This window comes from Hypanus sabinus, chromosome 19, assembly GCF_030144855.1.
Source record: "Hypanus sabinus isolate sHypSab1 chromosome 19, sHypSab1.hap1, whole genome shotgun sequence".
Lineage (NCBI taxonomy): Eukaryota > Metazoa > Chordata > Chondrichthyes > Myliobatiformes > Dasyatidae > Hypanus > Hypanus sabinus.
In genome coordinates, this window is record NC_082724.1 from 61,221,772 (window position 1) to 61,245,372 (window position 23,601).

Genomic DNA, 23,601 nt, shown 5'->3' on the forward strand with positions numbered 1-23,601 from the left:
TTAAATGTTTCTTCTGTGATACAAGAATAATGAAAGGATCCAGAGAAGATTCTTGAGAATGGTCCCAGAAATATAAGGGTTTGGGCCTGCACTTAATAGAGTTTAGAAGAATGAGGGAGGATCTTATTGAAACCTATCCAATATTGAATGGTCAAGGTAGAGTGGATGTGGAGAGGATGTTTCTTATAGTTGGAGTAGGGCACAGCTTCAGAGTAGAAGGACATCTCTTTAGAACAGAGATGAGGAGATATTTCTATAGCCATAAAGTGGTGCAACTGTGGAATTCATTGTCACAGACAGCTTTGGAGGGCAAGTCATTAGGTATTTTTATAGCCAAGGTTGATAGGTTTCTGATTTGTAAAGATGTCAACGGTGACGGAGATATAGGGACAATAAGTCATCAGCCATGATGGAATGGAAGAGCAGACTCAATGGGCTGAATGACCCAGTTCTGCTCCTATGTCTTATGGATCTAGATGAGCCTATTCTCACTGGAGTATGGAAGAGTGGGGAGTGACTATACAGGGGCATAATGTTCTGAACCTGTTGACCATTTGGCTGCTAGGAATATATTTCTTGTGGGGGAGAGTCTAATTTTAGAGTATACTCTCAGAATAAGGGTTGTCGTTTAACACTGTTGTGAATTTTTGGAATTGTCCAGCCTGGAGTTCTGTGACTGCTGATTAACTATTTGTATTCAAGAATATGATGGACTATTGGATTTTAAGGGAATTAAGTGCAATGGGAACTGGATGGGAACATGAAGCTGAAATCAAAGTTCAAGCCAGCCATGACTTCATTGAGTGGTGACCTGAATCATTGACTACACGTGTTAAATGAATAGTGTCCCATTGACTGGGGTGTGTGCTGGCTGAATGACAATCCACTAAAAACAGGTGTATGATGACTCGTGACCCCTTGAGTGAGGCGTCTGTGATAAACAGAAGCTATTTAACTGGGTAGTGTGTTGAATTATCATTTGGTATGTGTTATTGAATGTGGTTGTGTGCTGAGCACTGGCCCATCGATTGTGAGTGTGTGCTGAGCAGTGACCCATTGATTGAGGGTGTGTTCTAATCACTGAGCCGTTGATTATGGGTACACAAACAAATATTCTTGATTCTTTGTTTGATACGTAGAAAATTTTAATTATAAATAGATTTTCCAGCTCTGTGAGAATTGGGCAGTTAGCTGCTCTAGTTGGAGATGTTTGGTGCTCTTTTGTTTTGCAGAGGTGGGATGTTTGATAGGAGTGGAAAGCAGTTCAATTTTCCTGAACACTTTTAATTGCTTTATTGAGTTGTGGGTTAAGCAGTTTAAACTCCTTGGAGACCATGAGTACAAGGTTTCAGCAGCTAGGAAATTTCTTGTTTATAGATTGCAGATGAGACACTTGTCAACTGCTCTTTTAGTGTCCATGGAAAGATAAGCTGAGGTAGCTTTATTGTCACTTACATTGGAATGTTTGAAATAAAGGGTCCACCAGACTGTTTACGCTCCTAATTGAAGTAAAAAGTCACCACCACAAAACCAGAAGATGGCTGTTTCCTTGTGTGATGTAACCCATTATCCATAAGTTGTGACCCCTTTTCCATGATTGGTGATCCATTGAAAGGGTTTGTTCAGATGAGATCTACTGACTGTGTGCTTGTGTGTCTGGAGTGGTGATCTGTTGACAGGGTGTGTATGGAGCAATGATTCATTGTGTGTGTGTGTGTGTGTGTGTGTGTGTGTGTGTGTGTGTGTGTTCACATACAGTGATGATCCATTGACTGTGTCTGCGTGTGGAATGGCATTTCATTGTTCCAAGGTGAACCGTTATCCATGTTGTTGGTTACTCTGTTCTTGTGCTTGCAGATGCATACGTCCCCCCTCAGCTCTTCTTCAATGGGAAGGTGGATTACTTCGACCAGCAGAGACTTGGTGGTCTTCTTTCCCATTTAAAGAAAACTCTAAAAGGTGAGGCAACAGTCTGCATCCTTCTTGGCATTCAGTTACCAGTGCTAACAGATACTTTATCAGAAATGGAACTCATCATGGTTTAAAAAAACATCATGTCTGCTTGGTGCAGTGTGATATCTCTTATTTATTATACATGGGACATCTATCCAGATTCCAATGGTACTTTTGTTGAACAAATTAGTTGATAGGTTGAATGTACTGGATGTATTTGTATTGCAACAAGTTAATCCTGTCCTTTACTGCATAAATTCTCAATGTTCTTTGCACAACAAAGTAGCCATGCACGAGAGTGCAAAACGATCACAAATACTGTTGAATGCAAGCATGGAAAAGCTCGCCACCACATCACCTTATATCAACATCAAATGAACTGTTCTAAGTTATGAGGGGAATTAAGTGAAAAAAACAATTGCAACCACTATAAGCACACAAAGAAGGGTGAGCCAAAGCTAAAGACCAGAGAAGGGATAGGGATGAGGCAAGTCATCTGGATTTACTTAAATACCTATAAATTCTATCTGACCTATAAGCTGAGGCAGTAAAATGCTGCAGTGTGACTGATGGCTTGCAAGAAGGCTGGAAAAAAACAAGTTCATCAGAGAAATATCAAACCACTTTTCCTTCAGAGTGGAAGATGAAATACAGAGTTGGGAAATATATGATAATGCAGTTTGGTAAAAAGAACAATAGTGCGAACTGTTATCTAAATGGGGAGAAGGTTCAAACATCAGAAGTGCAGAAGGACTTGGGAGTCCTTATGCAAGACTCCCAAAAGGTTAATTTACAGGTTGAGTCTGTAGTAAAGAAGGCAAATGCAATGTTGGCATTTATTTCAAGGGAAATAGAATATAAAAGCTGGGAGGTGAAGCCGAGCCTTTATAAGACACTAGCCAGGCTGCGCATGAAATATTGTCAACAGTTTTGGGTCGCATATCTCAAAGGATAGAACCATAGAACGCTACAGCACATAAAAGCTTTATTCTGCTATCCCATTGACCTGTACCTAGTCCATAACCCTCCAGACCTCTCCCATCCATGTATCTATCTAATTTATTCTTAAACCTTAAGAGTGAGCCTGCATTTCTATGTCAGATTGCAGCTCGTTCCACACTCCCACCACTCTCTGAGTGAAGCTCCCCCTAATGTCCCCCCTAAACCTTTCCCCTTTCACCCTAAAGCCATGTCCTCTCGTACTTATCTCTCCTAATCTAAGTGGAAAGAGTCTACTCACATGTACTCTGTCTATACCCCTCATAATTTTGTAAATCTCTATCAAATCCCCCCTCATTCTTTTACGCTCCAAAGAATAAAGTCCTAACCTGTTCAATCTTTCCCTGTAACTCAACTCCTGAAGACCCAGCAACATCTTAGTAAATCTTGTTACACTCTTTCAATCTTACTGATATCCTTCCTGTAATTCAGTGACCAGAACTGCGCACAATAGTCCAAATTTGGCCTCACCAATGTCTTATACAACCTCACCATAACATCCAACTCCTATACTCAATACTTTGATTTATGAATGCCAGGATGCCACAAGCCTTCTTTACAACCCTGTCTACCTGTGATGCCACTTTCAGGGAATTATGTATCTGAACTCCCATATCCCTTTGTTCCTCCGCACCATTCAGTACCCTATCATTTACTGTGTATGTCCTACCTTGATTTGTCCTTCCAAAGTACAACACCTCAAACTTGACTGTATTAAATGCCATTTTCTGGCCTATTTTTCCAGTTGGTCCAGATCCCTCTGCAAGCTTTGAAAGCATTGCTTGCTGATCCAATTTACCACATTATCACCTAGATCATTGATTTAGACAGCAAACAAGAATGGTCCCAGCAGAAATCCCTGAGACACACCACTAGTCACAGTCTGAGAAACAATCATCCACTACCGCTCTCTGTCTTCTCCCACAGAGCCAATTTTGAATCCAGTTTACAATCTCTCCATGGATACTTAGTGTCTAAACCTTCTGAACTAACCTCCCATGTGGGACCTTGTTAGATGCCTTAATAAAGTCCATGTATACAACATCTACAGCCTTTCCTTCATCTACTTTCTTGGTAACCACCTCAAAAAACTCTACAAGATTCGTTAAACCTGATCTACCACGCACAAAGCCATGCTGATTATCCTTAATCACCCCTTGGCTGTCCAAATATTTGTATATCCGATCTCTCAGAACACCGTCTAATAATTTACCTACTACTGATGTCAGGCTCAGCAGCCTGTAATTGCCTGGTTTACTTTTGGTGCCTTTTTTAAACAACGGAACAATATGAGCAACCCTCCAATCCTCCGGCACCGCACCCGTGGCTAAGGACATTTTAAGTACTTCTGCCAGGGCCCCTGCAGTTTCTACACTAGTCTCTCTTAAGGACCAAGGAAATATCATGTCAGGCCCGGGGGAATTTATCTACCTTTATTCGCTGTAAGGCAGCAAGCACCTCCTCCTCTTTAATCTCTGTATGTTCCATGACACTATTGTTTGTTTCTGTTCCTTCCATTTATGCTATGCCAGTTTCCTGAGTAAATACTGATGCGAAAAAACTGTTTAAGATCTCCCCCATCTCATGAGGCTCCACGCATAGATGTGATCTTCTGATCTTCTAGGGGACCAATTTTGTCCCTTACTATCTTTTTACTCTTAATATACTTGTAGAAACCCTTTGGGTTTATCTTCACATTATCTGCCAAAGCAACCTCATGTCTTCTTTTTGCCTTCCTGATTTCCTTCTTTAGTATTTTCTTACATCTTTTATACTCTTCAAGTACCTCACTTGTTCCTTGTTGCCTATACCTGCTATACACCTTTCTCTTTTTCTTAACCAGGTTGGCAATATCCCTTGAAAAGCAAGGTATCCTATACCTGTTAACTTTGCCTTTAATCCTGGCAGGAACATGAAAACTGCACTCTCAAAATTTCACCTTTGAAGGCCTTCCACTTACTGAACACATCCTTGCCAGAAAACAACTTATCCCAATCCACTCTTCCTCGAACCTTTTTCATTTCCACAAAATTGGCCCTTCTCCAATTTAGAACCTCAACTCACTAGACCTATCCTTATCCATAATTAACTTGAAACTGATGACATTATGGTCACTGGACCCAAAATGTTCACCTACACATACCTCTGTCACCTGAACTGTCTGGTTCCCTAATAGGAGATCAAGTATTCCATCCTCTCTCGTAGGTACCTCTATATATAGATTTAGAAGACTTTCCTGAACACATTTGACAAACTCCAAGCCATCTAGCCCTTTCACAGTGTGGGAGTCCCAGTCAATATGTGGAAAGTTAAAATCCCCTACTATTACAACTTTCTGTTTCTTATATTGATCTGCTATCTCTCTACAGTTTTGCTCCTCCAATTCTCTCTGACTATTGGGCGGTCTATAATACAACTCTATTAGTGTGGTCCACCTTTCCTGTTCCTCAGCTCCACCCATATGACCTCTGTAGACAAGCCCTCCGGGCTGTCCTATGTATGCACAGCTGTGATATTTTCCCTGACTAGTAATGCCATTCCTCTCCCTTTTATCCCTCCCCCTGTATCACATCTGAAACAGTGGAACCCTGGAACATTAAACTGCCCCTCCTGCAACCAAGTCTCACTAATAGCAATAATGTTGTAATCCCATGTGCCAATCCACACCCTAAACTCATCTGCCTTACCTACAATACTCCTTGCATTGAAATAGATGTACCTGAGAACATTTTTATAATGTACAAACCTTTGATTTCTGTCTATACATGCAGTCCTCGCATGACCTTTATCCTCCTCCACCTTACTACCTGCTCTAACACGCTGGTTCCCCTCTCCCTGCAAATCTAGTTTAAACCCCCTGGAGCAGCACTAGCAAATCTACCCGCAAGGATGTCAGTCCCCCTCCAGTTCAGGTGCAAACCGTCCCGTCGGAAAAGGTCCCACCTTCCCTGGAAGAAGCCCCATTTGTCCAGAAACATGAAGCCCTCACTCCTGCACCATCTCTTTAGCCACGTATTTAGCTGCATTATCTTCCTATTTCTAGCCTCACTGGCACGTGGCACGGGTAGCAATCCTGAAATTGCAACCCTGGAGGTCTTGTCCTTCAACTTCGCACCAACTCCCTAAACTCTCTTTGCAGGACCTCCTCCTCCTTCCTATCCATGTCATTGGTTCCTACATGGACCACGACTCTTGCTGCTCACCCTCCCTCCTGAGAATACTGAGAACTCTATCTGAGATATCGCGGACCCTGGCACCAGGGACGCAACAGACCATACGGGATTCTCGATCTCTCCCACAGAACCTCTTATCTATCCCCCTAACTATTGAATCCCCTATCACTACTACTTTCCTCTTTTCCCTCCTCCCTTTCTGAGCTGAGGGTCCAGTCTCGGTGCCAGAGACATGACCACTACAACTTGTCCCTGGTAGGTTGTCCCCACCAACAGTATCCAAAATGGTATACTTATTGTTGATGGGGACAGCCACAGGGGTGCTCTGCTCTTTCTGTCTATTCCCCTTCCCTGTCCTGACAGTCACCCAGCTACCTGCCTCATGATTTTTCTCCCTGAAACTCCTGTCTATTTCTATTTCTGCGTCTGCCTCACAAATGATCCGAAGTTCATCCAGCTCCAGCTCCAGTTCCCTAACTCAGTTTGTTAGAGCTGCAGCTGGATGCACCTTTTGCAGGTGTAGTCATCAGGGACAACAGTGCTATCCCTGACTTCCCACATACTGCATATAGAGCACTCTACTGCCCTAACTGCTGCCTCCATTACCTACTCCTAAGTTAATTAAATTAATTAAAGGAACTTACCTGGATTTGCCTCACTGGGTGCAAGCTTGTCCTCAGCCTCTGCTTGCCGAAGCCTCTCGAGCCAAAGCCTCAAATCACCACTCCTACCCTGAGCCAGTCACACACCGGCCGATACAGAGCTAGAGAAGGGAAAGGATCATGGGACAGGAGGCCTAGGGAGAAAGAAAGTGGGAGGGGAGCACCAGAGGGAGATGGAGAACAGGCAGAGAGGGAAAAAAAACTATATATATCAGGGATGGGGGTAAGAATGGGAGGAGGGGCATTAACGGAAGTTAGAGAAGTCAATGTTCATACCATCAAGTTGGAGGCTACCCAGCCAGTATATAAGGTAGTGTTCCTCCAACCTGAGTGCGGCTTCATCTTGACAGTAGAGGAGGTCATGGATAGACATATCAGAATGGGAATGGGATGTGGAATTAAAATGTGTGGCCACTGGGAGATCCTGCTTTCTCTGGCGAACAGAGCGTAGGTGTTCAGCGAAACGGTTTCTGGCTCGCAGCTTCACCCCACCCCCTCCGGTCTTCTCCTATCATTTTGCATTTCCCCTCCCCCTCCTACTTCCAAAAATCTTACTCTCTTACCTTTCAGTTAGTCCTGACGAAGGGTCTCGGCCTGAAACGTCGACAGTGCTTCTTCCTATAGATGCTGCCTGGCCTGCAGCGTTCCATCAGCATTTTGTGTGTGTTGCTTGAATTTCCAGCATCTGCAGATTTCCTAGTGTTTGCCTTAAAGAAAAGGGTGACAGTTTGTGAAGAGTGTATATTTATATTCTCTAATGTGGGTACAGGGGCCGATGCTGTGTAGTCAGTTCAGTGGGAAAGGAATTGTGAAGTAGGTGAGTGTTTTTGTGAAGTTTTGGGGGGAAGTTTGGGTCGTGCCTTTAGCGTAAGGGAATGGAGGTCATCGGTAATTCCATTCTTTATACAAAAGAAGTCCATGAGCTCCTTGTTCTTGTAGGCAGGGGAAGAGGTTGGCTTGCATTTTAACAAGGGAAAGAAAACTAAGTTACTTTTGAATTCATATTGGAAAGTAGATGGAATTATAAGTGATGAAGTATAAAAGGAAGGAAGTTATTTAGAATAGATAGTTCTTTCCCCCGGGGTAGAGGGCCTAGAAAGAGGTTTAATGTAAGAGAAGAGAAATTAAAGATTTGGCAGGTAAGTTTTTCATATAGTGTGTGGTGATTATCTTGAACAAGCTGCCAAACAGCGAGGTATAGTCGATACACTTACAGTATTTAGAAGGTATTTGGATGGGCACTTAGATAAGAAAATAAAGGGATATGGGGCTAATACAGGCAAATGGGATAAGTGTAGTTCAGCAATATTGTCAACACAAAACATTGGGCTGAAAGGACTTGTTTCTGTGCTATATGATTCAATGAAATCTTGCTTCAACTTTATAGGACATTGATAAGAACATGTCTTGAGCATGTACAGTTTTGGTCTCTGGTTTGTGGCGCTGGGGAGGGAACAATACACTTGCTTTGGACACAGGCAGTGGATTGATTCCCGGAATTAAAGCATTGTCATATGAAGAATGATTGAGGTGTGTGTGTGTGTGTGTATATGCATTGAAATGTAGAAGAAGTGCTTTCATTGAAGAATAAAGGATTCTGGGGGTGGGGTGGTACTGGAAAGGATAGATGCTTAGAAGACATTCTACCTCAAAGGAATCTAGAACTTGGGATCTAGTTTCAAAATAAGGGTTTATCTATTTCAGACAGATAAGGAATTTATGCTTATTTAAGATTATTGTGAATCTTTGGGATATATAACCCAGAGAGCTGTGAAGACAAATATATTTAATATGTTTACAATTGTGATCCGGCTTTAGTATTACAGGGGGTTCAGGATCATTGGGAACAAACAGGAAAGTGAAGTTGACACTCATATGAGGCTGTGATCAAAATAAATTATTGTGTGCAATTTTGGTCTCCCTTTTTAAGGAAGATTGTGGAAATTTTGGAAATGGTGCAGAAATAGTTTACCAGGTTGTTGTCTGGAATAGAGGATATGAGCTATAAAATGAGGTGGGATAAATTTGGATTGTTTTTGGAAGCAGATATGGTAGTGGCTTTTAAGATAGACATGAATATACAGGGAGTGGAGGGCTATGAATCATGTACAGATGTAGTGTGATTCAGCTTCATGTCCAGTGAAGATACTGTGGTTTGAAGGGCTGTTCCTGTGCTGCGCTGTTCTACGTTCTATGGCTGGAGGGGCAACACTGGGCCTGTCTTTTCTATGCTTGTGTAGAGAAATGTTCTGTGGAATATTGTGTCCAGAAACTGATTAGAATCTGGTTTTCTAAAATGGAACGTATTTAAAAGTTAAATCAAGGCCTTCCTGTGTTGTTTTTTTAATGTTTCTTTCTCTCCTGTACTCCCTTCTCTTTACACATCCACCAGGCGCGTTAGCTGGCATTAACAAGGCTTTGCCAGCTTCTTTCAGTGGACAACAGCTTGTGTCATTTGCTCTCCATCACTGATGTCCCCACTGTTCTCCCTATCCCTCCCACTTCTCTGAATCTGAACACATTCCTCTTTTCCAATTTTCATAGCACTTCTCTTGACACAGGTATTGCTTCACCTGTTGGGAACATTGTTTTTGGTTCAGATTTATAGCATTTACTTTTTTATTGCTTTTTGAATGCTTTAAGATGAGTTTAGATAGCTGCTTGACAATTGAAGAATGGGAATAGCTGGTTCTTGTGATTTAAAAAAAACTCTGAGACTGGATTGATCTAAAAACATTAGATTCAATGGGGCAATTTTAACTAAGCAAAGTTCTTTGATTTTTGTTTTATGAAGGCTGATAGCCTCACTAGACAGTCATCAACAGTTACTTATTATTTTTGTCACAATTAATCCCAAAGGGAATTTTAAAGCAAACCTTTTCCCCATTTAATGTGTGGATTTTGAACTCGTATGAATTGTACCACTGTCAGTAGGGGCCACTGTAGCAGCGGGAGCAATCCATAATATTCAGTACTGAGTTCAAAATAAATTTATTATCAAAAGTACATTAATGTCACCATATACAACCTAGCAATTCATTTTCTTGCAGACAATTGCAGTAAATCCACATTAACTACAAGAAACAGACTAGAATCAATGAAAGATCACACCTAACAGGATGGATATCTGTTTAAAACCTGTCCCAAGCCTTTTAAAATGTATGCTTCAAATAAAATTATATGAATGGCTAAACCAATCAGATTTTTATGATGGTAGCAATTTTGTGTAGCCACTGAGTGAATGATGATATGTGGAGCAACACACATAACATTCTGGAGGAGTTCAGCAGCTCATCTATGGAAACAAGCTGTTGATGTTTGGGGTTGATACCTTCTTCAGGACTGAAGTGGAAGGGGGAAGATGCCAAAATAAGAAGGTGAAGGGAGGGGAAGGAGGACAAGCTAGAGGGTGATAGGTGAAGCCCGGTAGGTGGGAAGGGGGGATGAAGTAAGAAGCTGGGAGATAAGTGGAAAAGGCAAAAGGCAAGAGACAAAGGAATCCGATAGGAGAGGAGAGTATTTCATGGGAGTAAGGGAAGGATGAGAGACACCATGTGGAGGTGATAGGTGAGGGGAAAAAGGTAAGAGACTAGAGTGAGGAAAGGAGGAGTGGGTTGGAGAAATCAATGTTGGTGCCATCAGCTTGGGTGTTACCTGGTCAGAATATAAAGTGTTGCTCCTCCAACCTGAGAGTGGCCTCATCATGGCAGTAGTGGAAGTCCTGGACTGACCTGATGGAACGGGAATGGGGATCAGAATTGAAATAGTTGGCCACTGGGAAATTCATCTTTTGCAGATGGAGCTGAAGTACTCAACAAAGCAGTCCCTCAGTCTAGGTTTGTACGTCTACTGTATGCTGCCTCCTCTACATTGGAGAGATCCATATAGATTGGGGGAATCAAGCTAGATTCAGATTCAGTTTATTGTCATTTAAAAACCACAAATGCAATGCAGTTAAAAAAAATGAGACAACATTCCTCCAGAATGATATCAACAAAGCACATGACAAAATAAACTACACCAGAAAATCCACATAACGTTTGGCAATCCCGATCCAGAGTCCGGAGAGGCTGCTGCTTATTAATATCGTGCTACCATCTTAGCGCGTTCCCCGGAAAGGAGCTCCAAACTTACCAGACAAACAAGACCAAAATCTAAAGCTACAAGACCTGCACAAAAACCACATAGTTACAACATATAGTAACAACAGTGCAAACAATACCGTCAATGATAAAAAAACAGATCACGGGGCACGGTAAAAATAGTCCAAAGATGTTAAAAGACTATAAGTTCGAAAGAAACCACCACACAGTTTCCACAAGTCCTCAGGGTCCCGACAGACCCGTCATTCCACGCTGGCGGCAGAAGGGAATACCCCTGCTATGGACTTCCATGGCGCTGCCCGACTCAGCCTCGCAAACGCAGCACACAATGAAAGCTCTGTCGAACCCAGCCTTGCAGACACAGCACACATTGAAAGCGACCTGACCACAGCGGACTCTGAGTTCGTCGAACCTCTGAGCCGACAACCATCCCCTCCGGCACAGCTTCTGCGAGCACCATCCTCTGCCGAGCGTATTAAGATGCCCCCGCCACCAGCCACTGGCAATGCGACCCCGAGGACTGGGGGCCTGTTCTTCTCAGTAGGGACCCGGACCGCACAGCAGCAGCAGCAGCAACAACAAAGAAGGCCTTCCTGGAGATTTCCAGATTTCAAGATGTTCCTCCGTGCTCCCACGTCTGTTTTTCATCAGATTAGGATTGTGCACGGCACTCTGCTTGACAAATAACAGATATCAACTCCAGAGAGGCCGCTGCAGACTGCGTCGCGCCGCCATCTTGAACAACAACAAGAATGTTGTTGGGACTGGAGAGTTTGAGTTATAAAGAGTAACTAGACTGGCTGGGACTGTTTTCCCTGTAGAAGAGGTGAATGGTGACAGTATTTTTTTTTCCTGGTAGAGGGGGGTATCCAAAACTAGAGGTCATAGGTTTGTGTGAGAGGAAAGTTTTAAGGAGAACCTGTGGGCTGAGGTTTTCATACTGAGGGTGGAGGGCATAGGGGAATGGTAGAGACAGACACAATTAAATGTTTAGAAGACATTTGGATAGGTTTGTGGCTTGGAGGGAGGGACATGGCCCAAATGCAAGCAAATGGGACTAGCTCAAGGTGGTGCCTTGGTTAGCAAAATAGATGAGTTGGGCCAACGAGCCAGTTTCTATGCTGTATATATTCATGCATGGTTCAGGAATCATTAGTTCTTAATCAGGACCTAAAATTACATCATCTTTCTATGCAACTTTTAGTAGTATACTCAAGCAACTGCATATGCTGAACTAACTCTGTATAGTGCCAAGACCAGTGCTAGGAATGTCTGGAATATTCTTTTCCATACCACCTGGGAGCTGTTCCCTGTGTTTCACCTCCCATATTTTAGCATCTCTGCTTTTGTTAGTTGCATTCTCTGCACATTAGAAAGTGGAGTGTTTATTGAAGCTGAACCTCTAGTATTTCAAAAAAGATACAGCCAAAATTATTGGAAATTGTGGTTAGGCAGCATCTGTGGAGAATGAAATAAACATATACAATAGTTTCTAGTTGGTGAGAGAAAGCAGCTATTTAAGTTTTAACCTCTTACAAGAATGTCAGCACCATGATGATCATTTAGGCTATCGTAACTGTGGTGAATATGTCAACACAAGCTATTCTTAAGTGCTTCTCTGTAAACTTCCTTTTAAATGTTCACATCACATAACAACTTGAAATGAAACAGCAGGAAATCCCTAAGGAATATAAGAGAGGTAGGAGTACACTTAAGAAGGAAATCAGGAGGGTATACAAAAGGGAGATGAGAGATATCCTTGGTAGACAAGGTAAAGGAGAATTTTAAAAGATTCTATAATTATATGTTAAGAGTAAAAGGATAACCAGAGAGAGAATAGACCCTCTTGAAGATCATTGTGGTCATCTGTGTGGAGCCATGGAAGATGTGTGAGATCTTAAATAAATAGTTCTGGTCTGTATTTAGACTAAAAGAAGGCATGGAAATCAGAGAAAAGAACAGTGATATTCTGAAACGTATTAATATTCTGAAGGAGTTATTGGTGGTCTGAGGCATATGAAATGTGGATGAGACTTAACCAAGTGTATCACTGGATGTTGTGGCAAAAACAGGAACAAGTTCCAGGGCCCTGTTGAGAGATTTTTGTGTCTTTTTTAGTGACTGGAGTGTGGCTGATGTTGTGCCTTTATTCAGAAAAGGCTCAAGGACAAGCCAAAGAACTACAGGCTGGTTAGCCTAACATCAGTGGTGGAAGAGTTAATAGACATGGTTCTAAATCTACCTGCATTTGGAAAGGCAAGGAATAATTAGGGGTAGTCAGCATGCCCTTTGTGTGTGGGAAATTGTGTCTGACCAATTTGATTGAGATTTTTGAAGAGGTAACCAAGGAGATTGCTGAGAACAAAGCAGTAACAAGGCTTTTGACAAGATCCTGCATGGTAGACTGGCCTGGTAGGTAACATGAGATGTGATCCATGGATTGAAAATTAGTTGATGGAACGAGACAGAGGATAGTAGTGGAGGATTTTACAAATTGGAGGTCTATGACCAGTATTGTGCAGATGACAAACAACAGGGTCCCTGTTGTTTGTCATCTATGTTAATGATGTGGATGTGAATGGTTAGTAAGTTTGTGGATGACACCAAAATTGGTGATCTGGTGGTGAGTGAAGAAAGTTGTGTAAGGGTCTGGAATCTCGATCAATTGGGAAAATGGACAAAGGAACAACAAATAGATTTAAACTTAGACTCATGTGAAGTGTTGCATGTTGGGAAATTAAAACAGGGTAGGATATGCACAGAGCCTTGGGAGGTGTCAGAGAACAGAGAGATCTAGGTGTGCAAATACATAGTTCCCTGAAGGTGATAGTTTAGGTAGAATGGTAAAGAAGGCATACAGCAGTGCACTGAGTACAAGTGTTGAGATGTCATGTTGCAGCTATACAAGATGTTGGTGAAACCACATTTGGAGTATTTTGTGCAATTCTTGTTGCCATGTTATAGGAAGGATGTGGTTAAACTGGAGAGTGTGCAGAAAAATTCACAAAGCTGTTACTGAGAATGGAGGACTTGAGTTATAAGGAGAAACTAGATAGGCAGGGAGTGGAGCAAAGGAGACTGAGGGGTGACCTTTTAGAAGTTTCTAATCCATGAGGGGCATAGATAAGGTGGATGTTGAAGTCTTTGCCCCAGGTAGGGGATTCTAAGACTTAAAAAGCATATGTTTAATGTGAGAAGAGAAAAATGTAAAAGGAACCTGAGGGGAAGCACTTTTCCACAGAGCAGAAGATGGGTATATGGAATGAGCTGCCAGAAGAAGTGCTAGAGGCAGTTACAATTATAATGTTTGAAAAGCATGTGGACAGCTGCATGGGTAGGAAGGGTTTGAAAGATACTGGCCAAATGAAGGCAATTGTGACTAGCTCAGGTAGGCAATGTTGTTGATGTGGGCAAATCAAGCCAAAGAGCTGCACAACTCTGAGTAATGAAAGGTTTGCTCGGTTTCCCTCTCCATGGATGCTGTATGACTTTTCAAATATACATTTTCTTTTTTTTTTCAGATTTCAAGCAGCTATATATATTTTTTTCTTTTTGAGCATTATGAGCCTTGGTTAAATAACAGTACAAGCTATATTCTAAATTTTAATGTAATAATTATTCCATTTGAGGATAACAAATTCAATGTTGTTGATGGTTTCTGTTTTTGGCTAAATAAATACCTAATTTGGTGTGGTGGTATTTTACCGCATTTTGCCCTTAGTTGTGGCAATGCAGCATAGACAGCAGGATACAATAATAGCTTAATAAATGCTAACTTAGGGTAGACTGAGAGAAGGCTCCCGAGTCAAGAGAAACATTGAAAATGGAAAAAAATGAAATGATTTTTAATATATTTTCTTATCGTAACTTATATGTTTTATGTATTACACTGTACTGCTGCTGCAAAACAACAAACTTCAGGACAAATGTCAGTGATAATAAACTTGATTCTGATTTATATGACTGGCAAGCAACTTTTCCAATATTGCAAATTGTTATAATTGTGGCAGATACAGTCAATCTGACCATTTAAGTAGCCTCAGTGGTTCTAGGGGTGATTCAAGTTGCATGGTCATTGGATATGGCCATTGGGAAGTTTATTATAACATCTAGGGAACATTATAATACTTGGGAAGTTTATTATAATAAACTTTCCTAAGCACTTAACCATTTGTCTTGATATTAAACCTTGAAAATATGAGCGGGGTAGATAACCAAGAGCTTGGTTAAAGTTATAGGTACTTAGATAGTGGTACTGAGAAGCTGAAGAAACAGGGAACAAAGAAGCTGATGTACAGCCTTTATTGGTGGAACAGTTAAATTAATTATTTGTCTTGATGTTGGCAAGTCTGAAGGCCTATCTCCACCACATGCTGTTCCTTACTCCTGCCGTAGATATTCAATCTGAAAAAAAGCAATGTCCAATCTGTCATCAAGATCAACTGTTTTCACCATGAAAATCAAATTCTCATCTCTACCTCTTTCCAATGAAGTCTTCTTTTGTATCATGACACCACATTATCATTGTTCTAAATCTTATCCCACAAACCCAACACACAAAATGTCACCTCCCTGTTCTTGCCAGAATCCAATAGCTGCCTTTACAAAGCTGAAACTATCTACAAAGGTTAAACGTAGAAACATAGAAAGCCTACAGCACAATACAGGTCTTTCAGCCCACAATGTTGTGCCGAACTTGTCCCTACCTTAGAAATTACTAGGCTTACCTATAGCCCTCTATTTTATTAAGCGCCATGTACCTACCTAAAAATCTCTTAAAAGACCCTATCATCCGCCTCCACCACTGTTGCTGGCAGCCCATTCCACGCACTCACCACTCTCTGAGTAAAAAACATACCCCTGACATCTCCTCTGTACCTATTCCCCAGCACCTTAAACCTGTGTCCTCTTGTGGCAACCACTTCAGCCCTGGGAAAAAGCCTCTGACTATCCACACGATCAATGCCTGTCATCATCTTGTACACCTCTATCAGATCACCTCTCATCCTCCATCGCTCCAAGGAGAAAAGGCCGAGTTCACTCAACCTGTTCTCATAAGGCATGCTCCCCAATCCAGGCAACATCCTTGTAAATCTCCTCTATGGCTTCCACATCCTTCCTGTAGTTAGGCGACCAGAACTGAGCACAGTGGGGTCTGACCAGAGTCCTACATAGCTGCAACATTACCTCTCGGGTCCTAAACTCAATTCCACGATTGATGAAGGCCAATACACCACATGCCTTCTTAACAACAGAGTCAACCTGCACAGGTGCTTTGAGTGTCCTATGGACTCGGACCCCAAGATCCCTCTGATCCTCCACACTGCCAAGAGTCTTACCATTAATAATATATTCTGCCATCATATTTGACCTACCAAAATGAACCAGTTAATTTTGGATTGAACTCTACTATTTCTCAACCCAGTTTTGTATCCTTTCCTCATTATTACCATCAGAGAGGGGATATAGGAGTCTGTAGACACACAGTTAGCATTTTTGAAACAGCTTCTTCCCCTCTTATCAGACTTCTGAATGGACAATGAACTCATGAACAGAACCTCATTATTTTTGTTCTTTTTTGTACTACTTATTTGATTTTATATATATATATACACACACACACACACACACACATACATATATATATACACACACACAATATATGTATATATACTATATTTCTTACTGTAATTTATAGTATTTTTTATGTATTGCACTGTACTTGTGCCGCAAAAGAGCAAATTTCATGGTGTACAGTATGTCAGTGACAATAAACCTGCTTCTGAAGGGATACTTTTCCCTAGTACATTTGATGACTATTTCCATAAACAGGCTCATTGGCATTTGCCTGGCTCTGGTTCAGTTTACCAATATTGATGATTAGGAGTGCAAGCGCCCTGGTGAATTTGAGCTTTTAAGTCGTTTAGTCTGCTGGACTGTTAGTGAATCTAATTTTGCCGAGTTGCAGCTATTTTGCTGGAACTCTGTATAATTTGGAAAGATTTCACAGCCTATTTTTATTTTATTAGGCTGACATATTTGAGTCCATTTGGGAACAAGAGGCACTTTGCAAAATAAGCCATAAATTTGAGGTAATTAAAAGGCAAATGAAGTTATGTCTTGACATACACTCTGCTTTTCAATGGAGCAAGATGAACTTTGCTTAGGCTACCTGACTTCTACTAATTTTTACCTGCTGCAAATAAAATGTTTTCTTTAGTTGTTTGCCCTCCATCTTAACCATTAACCATCTTTTCTCCGCAACCCCACTCATGCGGAAAAGCACACGCACACAAATACATGCACAAAAATTGAATTTTTTGAAGAGGTTACCAGAAAAGTTGTCGAGTGTAAAGCAGTGTATGTTGTCTCTATCAACTTCAGTAAGGTCTTTGACAAGATTCAGCACGGAATGTTAGTTAGGAAGGTTCATTTGTTAGGTATTAATATTGAAGTAGTAAAATAGATTCAACAGTGGCTGGTTGGGAAATGCCAGAGAGTAGTGGTGAATAACTGTTTGTCAGGTTGGAGGCAGGTGACTAGTGGTGTACCTCAAAGATCTGTATTGGGTCCACTGTTGTTTGTCATATACATTAATGATCTGGATGATGGGGTGGTAAATTGGATTAGTAAGTATGCAGATGATACTTAGGAGGCGTTGTGGATAATGAAGTAGGTTTTCAAAGCTTGCAGAGAGATTTAGGCCAGTTAGAAGAGTGGGCTGAACTATGGCAGATGGAGTTTAATGCTGATAAGTGTGAGGTGCTAGCTTTTGGTAGGAATAATCCAAATAGGACATACATGGTAAATGGTAGGGCATTGAAGAATGCAGTAGGACAGAGTGATCTAGGAATAATGGTGCATAGTTCCCTGAAGGTGGAATCTCAAGTGGATAGGGTGGTGAAGACAGCTTTCGGTATGCTGGCCTTTATAAATCAGAGCATTGAGTATAGGAGTTGGGATGTGATGTTAAAATTGTACAAGGCATTGGTAAGGCCGAATTTGGAGTATTGTGTACAGTTCTGGTCACCAAATTATAGGAAAGATATCAACAGAATAGAGAGAGTACAGAGAAGATTTACTAGAATGTTACCTGGGTTTCAGCACCTAAGTTACAGAGAAAGGTTAAACAAGTTAGGTCTTTATTTTTTGGAGTGTAGAAGGTTGAGGGGGCACTTGATAGAGATATTTAAAATAATGAGAGGGATAGATCGAGTTGACGTGGATAGGCATTTTTCATTGAGAGTAGGGGAGATTCAAACAAGAGGACATGAGTTGAGGGTTAGGGGGCAAAGGTTTAAGGGTAACACGAGGAGGAATTTCTTTACTCAGAGAGTGGTCGCTGTGTGGAATGAACTTTCAGTAGAAGTGGTAGAGGCAGGTTTGGTATTGTCATTTAAAGTAAAATTGGATAGGTATATGGATAGGAAACGAATGGAGGGTTATGGGCTGAGTGCGGGTCAGTGGGACTAGGTGAGTGTAAGCGTCGGCACGGACTAGAAGGGCCGAGATGGCCTGTTTTCGTGCTGTAATTGTTATATGGTTATATAGATACATAGTAGAAAATGAGAGGAAGAAATACTTGAGCAGGGATTTCTAGAGTTCAGTGCAGGTAAAAAAAAATTCACTAACGCAGTACTTCATACGGGCATCACAGAACAGGCCAGAATGGAAATATAGCAATCTTTTAAAAGTAAATGAGAGTTAGACGTGAACTTCTAAATCTGTGTTGTCATTGAATATCTTGAATTACCTGAAATTTCAAACTCACTCTCTTGATTGATTTATTCTCCAACATTCCTTTCTTATCTCTTGGAATTCGTGCCAAACATTCTATTTTTAATTTAGTGATACTGCCCATCTGGCCCAGCAAAACCTGACAACCTCAACTTAACCCTAACCTAACCATGGGACAATTTACAATGACCAGTTAATCTACCTGGTACATCTTTGGACTGTGGGAGGAAACCAGACAATGCAGAGAAAACCTCAGCATTCCATGGGGAGAATGTGCAAACTCCTCTTGTAACAGCGTCATGCTAAACACTACGCTATCTTGGTGCAACATGTTCTTGTGTTAAACATTCAGAGCCTAAAGAGGCAGGGAATTCCGATGATTTAAACACCGAGTGGGGGAACTGCTCTACTTAATCCAAAAAATGTTCCTCTCTCTTCTTGAGATCTTGTCTCCAATCTAGACTCTTAGCATTTACTGTCAGTCCCTTTCAGAATCAGGTATTTCAATAATATTGTCTCATTTTTTGAAACATCAGTGAGTGTAGTTCATTGTTCCTTTTAGAACATCAGTTAGGAATCAATCTAGTAAAGCCTCAGTGGATTCCCCACAGGTATAGTCTTCTTCAGGTCAAGGCTGAAACACAGCCAGTGCTCCAGGTCTAGCCTCATCAATGTCCTTGAAGTTAGATTTTGTTCCTTCTATACTGCAATGCCTTTACAGCATGTTTTCCTAATTTTTTTCTGTTCCTACATTTCATGAACCAGATTCTTTACACCAACATTCACTTGCTTCTCAATTACGATGTACTGACTATATCAAATACAAGCAGGTCAGGTCAGTCTATGGAAGAGATGCATATACTTGCTCAGAATTAATCTAAATATCTGGACCTGAGTACAGCCACTACGACAAAGTTACAGGATACAGAACCTGCAGGACTGCAGTGCATTACTTCAAGCATCACCTATGGATGTCAAAGAACCTTCAGCATGAGGCTTGCACTATTAATACAAAAATGCAGGATACTGAGTAGCAAACACTGATTCCTGCAGCACACCACAAAACAGGCCTCCATTCAGAACTGTAACCATCTACTATCACGCTGTCTTCCCCCACAAAGCCAATGTTAAATCTAATTTACTTTCGCATCCTGATTGCCAAGTGACAGACCAATTACCATGTACTGTTTTGTCAAAGGCCTTGCTAAAATCCATGTGAACAACATTCATTGCCTTCTCTTCATTAACGTTCCTGGCAACCTCCTTGAAAAATTATAATAGACTATCCTTCATCAGGCCTGTATATCCAAATACTTATATATCCTGTCCCTTAGAATACCTGCCAATAATTTACCCACTATTGATGTCAGTCTCACTGGCCTCTAATTTCCCATCTTATTCTTAAAACCTTTCTTGAACAACAATAGTTATTCTCCAATCCTCTAGACCTCACCCACAGCTAAGGATGTTTTGCAGGGGCTTCCACAAGGTCTGAGATAGCACCCTGTCAGGCTTTAGGGATTTATCTACCCTAGTTTGCCTCAAGACAACAAGCACTTTCTCCTCTGTAATCTGCATATGATCCATGATCTCAATACTGTTTTGCTTCAGTTGTATAGACTGTGTCCATCTCCCAAATAATTACACATGCAATAAAATCCGTTTAAAATCTCCCCCACCTCTTTCGGCTCCATGCATAGATGACCATGTTCATCTTCAGAAGGACCAATTTTGTTCTTTGCTCTTCTTTTGCTCTAAATATATCTGTAGAAGCCCTCGAGATTCTCCATCTTTTCTGCCAGAGCAACCTCATGCCTCTTTTTGCTCTCCTGGTTTCCTTATTAACTGTTCTCTTACACTTTTTATGCTCAGGTACCTCATTTGTTCCTTGCTGCCTATACCTGCTATACACTTTTTTTTAAACCAGGTTCTCAATATCTCTCAAAAACCAAGGTTTCCTAACCTGTTAGCCTTGTCTTTATTCTGACAAAAACATACAAACTCTATACGCAAAATTTCACTCCCACCTATCGGTCATTCGTTTGACAGAAAGCAACCCACCCCAATACATACTTACCATCACACAATTCACCAATTTAGAATTTCAACCCAAGGATCAGACATTTCCTTTTTCATAATTGAGTATACCCACAAGACATACATGTACTTTGATAATAAATTTACTCTGAACTTTGAAACTAATGGCATTATGATCACTAGATGCAAGTGTTCCCCTACACAAACTTCTGTCACCTGTTCTTTCTTGTTCCCTAATAAGAGATCCAGTACACACTTTCTTTAGTTAAGAACTCCATATACAGTGCCTATAAAGAGTATTCACCCCCTTTGTAAGTTATTATGTTTTATTGTTTTGCAATATTGAATCACAGTGGATTTAATTTGGCTTTTTTTTGAGACTGATCAAAAGAAAAAGACTCTTTCATGTCAAAGTAAAAACTGATCTCTACAATGTGATCAAACTTACAAATTCCACCTAATGGTGCAGGATATGGGTATCAGGGTGACCATTAGGAGAATTAAAGGGGATAGGCAGTCAGTACAGGATAACCCTGAGGTTGTGCCCCTCAATAACAAGTATATCACTTTGGATGCAGTTGACGGGGGGAGGTTGGTGATCAAGCAGAAGAAAGCCACAGCAGTCAGGTCCTTGGCACTGAGTCTGGCTCTGTGGCAATTGTATGAATGGTCAGTGTTAGCCTGGAGAGCATAAGGCTTCGGCAAGGAGAGGTGGAGGCTAAGGTAGGTTTTTGGTAACATTGAGAGTAGGGGAGATTCAAACAAGAGGACATGAGTTGAGAGTTAGGGGGCAAAAGTTTAAGGGTAACACGAGGGGGAATTTCTTTACTCAGAGAGTGGTAGCTGTGTGGAATGAGCTTCCAGTAGAAGTGGCAGAGGCAGGTTTGGTATTGACATTTAAAGTAAAATTGGATAGGTATATGGACAGGAAAGGAATGGAAGGTTATGGGCTGAGTGTGGGTCAGTGGGATTAGGTGAGAGAAAGCGTTCGTCCACAGATGATATCTCCTTCGGAACACTTTGGGACACTTTTAAAGCGTATATACGTGGACAGATTATCTCTTACTCTGTCAGTTTGAGAAAACGTACTAAGATGGAAACTCTTTTATTGGTCGATAAAATTAAAGAGATTGATAAGAAATATTCGATTGCTCCTAGTAAGGAGCTTTACAAACAAAGGGTTGAACTTCAAATGGAACATAGTTTATTACTTACATCTTCTATTGAAAATCAATTAATGAAAACTAGATCTGATTTTTACATACATAGTGATAAATCTGGTAAACTGTTAGCTAGTCAATTGAAGAATGCTTTGGTTAAACGTCAAATCACTAAGATTTGTCAGCAGAATGGGAATTTGACAGTTAATCGTGATGAGATAAATAAGGCATTTCAAGACTTCTATACCTCCCTGTATCAATCTGAATTTCCTCAGGATCGTAATACCATGTGTGATTTTCTTGGGAAATTAAATTTTCCAAGATTATCATCTGATGATCTTTCAATATTGGATACTCCTATTCCTGATGTAGAAATTAAAAGGGCTATTTCCTCAATGAATTCTGGGAAAGCACTGGGTCCAGATGGTTATACAGTTGAATTTTTAAAAAATTTTTCCGCTACTCTTTCCCCTTGGTTATCTAAGGTTTTTGAGGAAGCAATTAGATTGGAGAATTTGCCACAATCTTTTTATAGAGCTTCCATTTCTCTAATATTGAAGAAAGATAACTAACTATGCATACTAACTATGCATACTAACTATGCATCCTATAGACCAATATCTTTATTGAATGTAGACTCCAAAATTTTTTCCAAGTTACTGGCATCCAGATTGGAGAAGGTATTACCCAAAATTATTTCAGAAGATCAAACCGGTTTTATTAAAAATCGCTATTCTTTTTTCAACATTAGGAGATTATTGAATATTGTTTATACTCCCTCACATGACATTTCAGAATGCGTGATTTCATTAGATGCGGAGAAAGCATTTGATAGAGTTGAATGGCCTTACTTGTTTAATGTGTTGGAGAAGTTTAATTTTAGTCCGATATTCATATCGTGGATTAAATTGATTTATCATACTCCAGTAGCCTCAGTGTTTACCAATAATCAAAGATCACCCTTTTTTCGCCTATTTCGGGGCACTAGACAAGGATGTCCTCCTAGTCCATTACTACCTAACATTGCCTTAGAACCTTTGGCAGTTGCCATCAGACAATCACAGGATATTTTGGGTATTAATCGTGGGACAGACATTCATAAGTTATCTTTGTATGCAGATGATTTATTACTATTCATTTCTAACCCTGAGAAATCTATCCCAGCAGTTTTATCATTATTGGCTCAATTTAGTGAGTTTTCTGGGTATGTTAAATCTTAATAAAAGTGAATTGTTTCCTTTGAATAGACAGGTCCCAATTTATGGAAATTTACCTTTTAAATTAGTTAATGATTCTTTTATTTATTTAGGGATCAAAATCACAAAAAAACCATAAAGATTTGTTTAGATTTAATTTTTTACCCTTAATTGATCAGATTAAAGTTTTGTTTACTAAGTGGTCACCATTATCTTTATCTCTAATAGGTAGGATTAATGCTATTAAGATGGTTATTTTACCTAAGTTTTTATATATTTTTCAAGCAATACCAATTTTTATTCCGAAATCTTTTTTTACTAATGTTGATTCAAAAATTTCCTCCTATATATGGCAGAATGAAAATCCCAGGTTAGGTAAAATATATTTATAGAAGACAAAGAAGGAAGGTGGGCTAGCATTACCTAATTTCAGATTTTATTATTGGGCAGTTAATGTTAGATACTTGTTATGTTGGTTGAAAGATTGGTGTGGATTTTTCGGCCCTCGGGTGAGTTTAGAAATTAAATCTGTATCAGCTTATGGTCTGGGTTCTATTTTAGGGACTTCTCTCCCTTTTGCT

General features: G+C 40.5%; 1 protein-coding gene across 2 annotated transcripts in view; it reads left to right on the top strand.

The window, feature by feature from the left end:
- LOC132377967 (E3 ubiquitin-protein ligase RNF123) overlaps window positions 1–23,601 on the top strand; it is a 428,887-nt gene that overhangs the window by 133,933 nt on the left and 271,353 nt on the right. For both annotated transcript variants that reach the window (XM_059944516.1, XM_059944515.1), the window contains one exon: window positions 1,858–1,959. In XM_059944516.1, the coding sequence (XP_059800499.1) occupies window positions 1,858–1,959 (102 nt within the window). The remainder of the gene's footprint in view (window positions 1–1,857; window positions 1,960–23,601) is intronic.